At 37.9% G+C, this 7,389-nt stretch overlaps 1 protein-coding gene across 2 annotated transcripts in view; it reads right to left on the bottom strand.

Moving 5' to 3' along the window:
• ZFR (zinc finger RNA binding protein) overlaps positions 1 to 7,389 on the bottom strand; it is a 96,989-nt gene that overhangs the window by 37,049 nt on the left and 52,551 nt on the right. For both annotated transcript variants that reach the window (XR_001888659.1, XM_017889463.1), the window contains exons 12-14: positions 2,913 to 3,075; positions 1,123 to 1,328; positions 180 to 330 (exon numbers count right to left, since the gene is read on the bottom strand). Coding sequence is in view for 1 of the 2 variants with exons in the window: in XM_017889463.1 (XP_017744952.1) it covers positions 180 to 330; positions 1,123 to 1,328; positions 2,913 to 3,075 (520 nt within the window). In the remaining variant the exon portion in view is untranslated. The remainder of the gene's footprint in view (positions 1 to 179; positions 331 to 1,122; positions 1,329 to 2,912; positions 3,076 to 7,389) is intronic.

The following is a 7,389-nucleotide window of genomic DNA, read 5'->3' as shown; positions in this document are numbered from 1 at the left end:
AAAAAAAAAAAAAAAAAAAAAGTTTCATCAGTTTGCACAATCAAACAAAAAAACTCAATACAGAAAGTCAAGCCAAAATTTTAAAGGCTGGCTCAGGTTTAAACTGAAGCACAGTCAGTCCTGCCAAAAACTTCTAAACCAGACAAGGGGTAAAAATTAACATTTTCATTAATACTTACAGCAAGCTGTTTGGGTAGGTTTTCTGCAATACGGCTTAATAATGTCTTTGAAGGTTTCTCTGAGCACAGCAAAACAAGGTTGACATTTCTATCTCCTCGGAGAAGTAATCCTTTTGCCAATACTCCCACTCGCAAAACTCCTTTCAAAGCTCTGCAGTAAAATAAAATTATATTATGATATTTCTCTGCTTAACCAGAAGCATAATATTCTGTAAACATACAATAGTAAGTGAAATAACTTTTATACCATTAAAATTTCCATCAACTGTAGTAGAAAGACATCCAGCATTTTTAGAACTATACTTCATTTAAGCAATGTGGATTAAAAAAAAAAAGAGCTAAGTTCTTTACAGAAAGACAACTGCAAAGCAATGGACATTAACACTTCTGTTTCTTATTCACAAGTCAGAATAATAAGAGTCATGTTTAGTATAATACAAAAATATTTTCAAATGGTAAAAGGAAAATAAAAAGTTACAGCTAATAATGCAAACTTGATATACAGACATTGCTAAAGCTTAGGCTTAATCACGCTTTACAGTCAGTGCTTTAAGGGAATAGTTATTAAAACAAAGACTGAGTGTGGGGCAGAAGCAACAAATAAATCAAAAGAGAAAAACTGCAGCTGAATACAACTGTAGAACTATAATGGCTGCTTTGAAATACTCAAAATAGTTTATTTGAGTTAAATTTAATTACATTTAACATTTAATTAAACTTAAAATGAGTACAATTACAAGGTTAGAGACCACATGTGTCCGTGGAACTGTGTATTTCTATTTTTGCAAGCAGCAGCTGAATACATGAAGTATCTAACACAGGCACGGTTAAAATACATAGAACTCACACCAGAGTTATCAGTCATAACCTGTATTTCAAATGTAAGAAGTCCATGTAAGAAAAACCAAAATTATAGACATGGTAAATAACTTTCAAAACACACCTGTCTTTACCTCCCTCTTTCTTATCATCTCCCTCTTTGTTCTTGTTCTTCTCATGTTCAGACAAACTGTCTGAAACTAGTTTTAAAGCACGTTCAGTAATAGAAACAATTTTCTGAACTGCCTGTAACTCCTCTTCAGTTGGATAAATGGTGGCATGTTTTGTCATTACATAACGGTCATCAGATGAGTCAGGACGACGTAAGGGCTGCAGAGAAACAAAGTTGCTCAATTTAAAAAAATGTTTCCTGAGCAAAAGCAAATGATATTTTTCAACTATACATATTTGTTGTATCTTCTCAATAAGAAAAGCTTTATCTTCTTTTTCCATTTCAGTAAAACAAAATGCAAACTATGGAAAGTTATACCATCAAGACTATATGTATGTATGCATGCATGCATGTATACCCACTTTGCCTTTGCCTCAAAACAAATAACATTATAATACATATAAACCTAAAGCTATGAAAATGCTCTTAACTTTAAAAACCAGTAATTCTGAAACTTTGCTTTCAGTAATTCAAGTCTTACAACTGTCAACCCTCTGAGCAAAGATAAATGAGAGAATAGGTTAAAGAAGAGAAGTCTATTTTTTTTCTTGTAACTGCTCTATAGAGAAACAAATCTTGTTTTCGGTAGACTGAACCTACACAAGATGTCCCTTTTACCCAGCTTCTGTACAACATAAACTCTCAAGATGCAGATTTTTCCTACAGTCTTAATAACATCAACTCTGGGGCTTATCTTAAACCATTTTATCTACCCCTTATCTTTCACTCAATTTAGAAGTAGTAGGTTTTAGATGGTCAAAACTGGAATAAGGAAAAAAAGATTCTAAGCCACTGGTAATGGAAAAAGAAGAATAAATTTCTTTTTATTAAAAATAGACACTGGGTCTCACCATGTTGCCCAGGCTAGTCTTGAACTTCTGGCATCAAGCCATCCTTTCACCTTGGTCTTCCCAAAGTAGACTGGGATTATAGGCATAAGCCACTGCACCCAGACCAGTAAGAATAAATCTAAAGACAAAGCAGTTGCCTTTGACATCAGTTGTTCCTGACAGGTATAGCGACTCATGCCTATGTCCCAGCTACTCGGGAAGCTGAGGCTGCGGTGAGCTATGATCATGCCACTGCACTCCAGAGGAAAAATAAGAAAAGAAACAAGAAAAAAAATTTGTTGTTCCTGCTAATGTAAGGAAAACCAAAGGCAAGAGTCTCATGTGAAAGAAGAGTTGGCATAAAAAGCTCTGTTCCCATTTAGCATATACTGAAAATAAGAAAGATTCCCAGAAACTCTATGAGGTCCTTATACAGAAGACACAGGAAACATGTATTTCCTTCCTGTAAAAAATGGAGGAAAGATCCTAAATCACATTAAAAACTTGTATCAAGCTGGGTGCAGTGGCTCATGCCTGTAATCCCAGCATTTTGGGAGGCCCAGGCGGACAGATCTCCTGAGGTCAGGAGTTCAAGACCAGCCTGGCCAACATGGTGAAACTCTGTCTCCACTAAAAATACAAAAATCAGCCAGGTGTGGTGGTGAGCGCTGTAATCCCAGTTACTTGGGAGGCTGAGGCAGGAGAATTGCTTGAACCGGGGAAGTGCAGGTTGCATGCAGTGAGCCAAGATCACACCACTGCACTCCAGCCTGGGCGACACAGCAAGACTCTGTCTCAAAAAACTGTCAAGACTACAAGATTATTAAGTCTAAAAATTAGCCCCTCCAAAATTGTTTTCTTCTAGTGCTGAACCAAACTTTCACCCCTTATATCACCAATGTGGATACTCACTGCAGGTCCCTGAGGCTGAGGAGGCATGCCTGGTCGGACTCCCAGAAGTCCTAATGGGCCTGGAGGACCATGAGGATAACCTCCATCAGGCATTCGGCGGCGATCATCCCAATGATGCTGTTCTTCCTCCATTCTTCTCCAGTACATGTCCTCTTCATAACGTCTGAAACATAAATGACATTATAAGCGTATGAGGAAAAATACAGCACAAGAACTTGCATCAACAGTGACAATAAAAAGCAATAAAAAACCGCACCCACATCAGCCTAGCTAAAATTTCTTCCCAAATGTATCTAATTTTCCATGTTTGCTTTCATTGCAAAGTAAATGAAAGAGAAAAGAGAGCATGAGAGAACAAAGAGAAAAGCCGAAGAAAATTTCAGCCTGAGGAAAAAGTAAAAAGAACAGGCATGAGAAACCTCAGTTTCTTACAGTCTCTCTCCTGCTTTAAGTATGAACTGGAAACCCAATGCCACCTAAATGAGGCAGGCCAACACTGTGAGTAAATGACCGGAAGTGCACATATCACATTTGGGAATTTTCTTCATGTCCTCAAAGAAACATGCTCTTTCCTATGTCTCTACTATGAAGAAAAACAGTGCAAGGCAGTAATAAATGAAAAATCATAGTCAGTCTCACTGTTGGGGACACATTAAGGGTGTTTGGAATTATGGTAAAATAGAAAGAGCATGTCCTGGCTAGAGATAACAGCCGCTGCAACTCAGCTCCTATTAATTGTTGCCATAAGGGAATACAATAGTCCCCACCATCCTCATTGCTGTGGTTTCAGTTACCTATGGTCAACCACGGTATACAAATATTGAACAGAACGTTCCAGAAAGAAAGGATTCATAGGTTTTAAATCTTGTGCCATTTTGAGCAGTGTGATGAAATCTTGCGTTGTCCGGCTCCATCCCACCTGTGAATCATCCCTTTGTCCAGCATATCCACACAGTATACACCCTACTAGCCTATGAGTTCTTTAGTAGCTATCACTGTTATCAGATGGAAAACATATAGTATATACAGGGTTTGGTACAACCTGCGATTTTCGGTATCCACTGGAGGTCTTGGAACGTAACCCCCTTGGACAAGGGGGGCCTGCTGTACAGGCTGTATTGCTGAGGTCACCAGGATTTTTGTGAAACTTCATGGTTGCTGGTTCAGATTACAAAATACTATGCATACCAAATATAACACCTCTGAGCTGAACTCAGAATGTGAGGAGCTAGTGTATAGCCTCTGGTTTACTGACCAACATTTGTACAATCTATTCTTCTTTTTTTTTTTTAACAATCTCCTCCCCTCTGCCCTTCCAGTTCTTTCCTCACTTTCAACTTCAAACTAGGATACCAATAATTCCCAAGGGAAACCATGTGTCTACAGCAAATTCTGTTAACAATTAGGTTAAGGTTTGACTAAAGTAATCTATTAAAACAAAAGAAACAAGTGTGCTTCCTGACTACCATTAAAGAAACTACCAATTTCCTCAGGTTGGGAATAAGCAGTGCTTTTTTTTTTTCTTTCTTAAATTGGCAGAGTCCCACTCTGGTGCCCAGTGCAGTGGGTGGCATGATTACCGGTCTCTACAGCCTTGACCTCCCACGATTAGCTGATCCTCCCACCTCAGCCTCCCAAGCAGATGGGAATACAGGCGTGCATCACCATGCCCTGCTAATTTTCCTATTTTTTGTAGAGATGGGGTCTTGTCATGTTGCCTAGGCTGGTCTCAAACTTCTGGGCTCAAGTGATTACCTGCCTTGGCCTCCCGAAGTGCTGGGATTACAGGCAGTGAGCCACCGTGCCCAGCCAGCAGCGCTTTTTAGGATCAACCAACTATGGACTGACAGAAACCATTCTTCTATCTATGCTATTTAGGTTTTGAGGAAAAAATGAATAAAAATAGCTTAAAGGTTCTGGAAAATCCTGTTCATTCCAGTTTCTAATAGTGTACTGTTGTTGCTAACAACGTTTAAGTCAAATGAGGGCAGGGACCTTTATCCACTGTTTACCAATTTGTGCTTACCACCTAATACAGTTCCTGGCACATTGTGAATGCTTAATAAATAGTTGATATTATCGGTGAAAGAGGAAAGCACTGTATAATCTAGCTATAGAGGAGAATTTCCAATATGTTACAAAGGCAGAAACTTCATAAAGGACAAAACTGATAAATGTATAAAAATCAAAACTGACACATACATGATAGTAAAAAGTATTTAAAGGTAACCCATAAAAAAGGATTAATAACAATGTAAGAAATGTCTGTACAAATCAACAGGTAAGAAAAAACAAGCAATTTACCACAAAAGAAGTATAAAAAGCCAAGCATGAAAACAATTCAAAGTGAAACAAAATGGCTATCACATTTAATTGGTAGAGATTTTATTAAGCTGTAGCAGGGGTTCTCTAGGTGCGATCCAGGGACTCCAGTGGTCCCTGAGACCCTTTCAGGAGATCCATGGGATCGAAATTATTTTTACAATAAGGCCAGTCGTGGTGGCTCATACATGTAATTCCAGCACTTTGGGAGACCGAGGCGGGCAGATCATTTGAGGCCAGGAGTTTGAGACCAGCCTGGTCAACCTGGTGAAACCCCATCCCTACTAAAAATGCAAATATCAGCCAGGTGTGGTGGCAGGTGCCTGTAATCCCAACTACTTGGGAGGCTGAGGCAAAAGAATCGCTTAAACCCAGGAGGTAGAGGGTCCAGTGAGCCGAGATTGTGCCATTGCACTCCAGCCTGGGCAAGAGTAGGACTCTGTTTTCTTAAAAAAAAAATTATTTTCATATTTTCATTATAAATACTAAGACACTTATTTGCTTTTTCATTCTAAGTGTACAGTGAAATTATCCAGAGGCAACATGTCACCACATACGAACACAAAAGCAAACATGAGAATCTTGGTGCCTTCTCTAAAACCAGACATTAAAGAGATGTATAAAAATGGAAAACAGCATAATTCTTCCCACTATTCTGTGGAAGAAATAGTTATTAATTTTTTTACTGTATTTTCTTGATTAAATATATTTCATATATTTTAACAAATACACATGTAACCATATTTCAAAAAATAATTAAAATGTCATTTTAAAATGAATTAATAAATATTTGAATTTCTTAGTTTTAAATTTTGTTTTTTTGAGACAGAGTTTTGCTCTTGTTGCCCAGGCTGGAGCACAATGGTGTGATCTCGCCTCACCACAACCTCCTCCTCCTGGGTTCAAGCGAGTCTCCTGCCTCAGCTTCCTGAGTAGCTGGGATTACAGGCATGCACCACCACGGCCGGCTAATTCTGTATTTTTAGTAGAGACGGGAATTTCTCCATGTTAGTCAGGCTGGTCTTGAACTCCCGACCTCAGGTGATCCACCTGCTACACCCTCCCAAAATGCTGGGATTACAGGCATGAGCAACTGTGCCCAGCCAGTTTTAATTTTTAATACAGTTAAGTCTTGACAGATACAACCCACATAAGGACTCTTTGGAGTCCTTGATAACTGAGGATAAAGGATCCTGAGACCAAAAAGTTTGAGAACCACTGGGTTATGCTATCCAGTATAGGCAGACAGGTGAGTATCCTTCAAACATTTCCATTTCCAATATTCTATTATTAGCAGCAACTAACAATAATGTATGCACTGATATCGCCTCAATAGGTTCACATACTTGGTGAAAGAAACAAAAAACTGCCTCAAGGAGGGTCAATATATTAATAATTATAATAAGGAAATACTGGAAACTACCTAAATATCTAAACAATAACAACAAGGATTGGTTATGAAGAAAATTTTACATATGCACAAAATACAAAATCCAAATTTAGTTTTAAAGTTGAAGATATGCAAATGAAAAAAGTGGATTATGAAAATACGTATACGGTATGTTTCTGCTAAAACTGTATTTTAAAAGTTGTACAAAAATATTCACAGTGGCAATATTCGTAATAGCCAAAATGTGGAAACAAGTTGCATGTCCATCAACTAATGAACGAAAACACAAAATGTGGTACATGAGGATGTATTATTCATTATCATTTAGTCATAAAAGAAAATGGAATACTGATACATGCCACGATCTGGATGAACCATGAAAACATGCTAAGTGAACGATGCCAGACACAAAAGACTGCATTAAGCTGATGCAAAAGTAATCGCGGTTTATACCAAATGAATTTATTAATTCAAATCGCCATTTGGCACAAACCGCGATTACTTTTGCATTAACCTAATATGACTCCATTTATATGAAATCTCCAGAATAGGCAAATCGACAGAGACAGAAAGGTTAGAGGCTGTCTAGGGCTGGGGGAGATACTAGGCATGCAGGACACATGGATAATTATTGTTAATGGGTTTGTGATTTCTTTTGAGGGTGATGAACTGTCTTAAATTGATTGTGGTGATTGTTGCACAACTCTGTAACTGTATAAGTTTAGAAGATATATTTCAATAAAACAACATTCATTATATATTTTT

The sequence above is a fragment of the Rhinopithecus bieti genome, unplaced genomic scaffold, assembly GCF_001698545.2.
Source record: "Rhinopithecus bieti isolate Rb0 unplaced genomic scaffold, ASM169854v2 scaffold_17882, whole genome shotgun sequence".
Classification (NCBI taxonomy): Eukaryota; Metazoa; Chordata; class Mammalia; order Primates; family Cercopithecidae; genus Rhinopithecus; species Rhinopithecus bieti.
The sequence above is the reverse complement of the archived record's forward strand: the minus strand, read 5'-3'. Positions and strand labels throughout refer to the sequence as shown.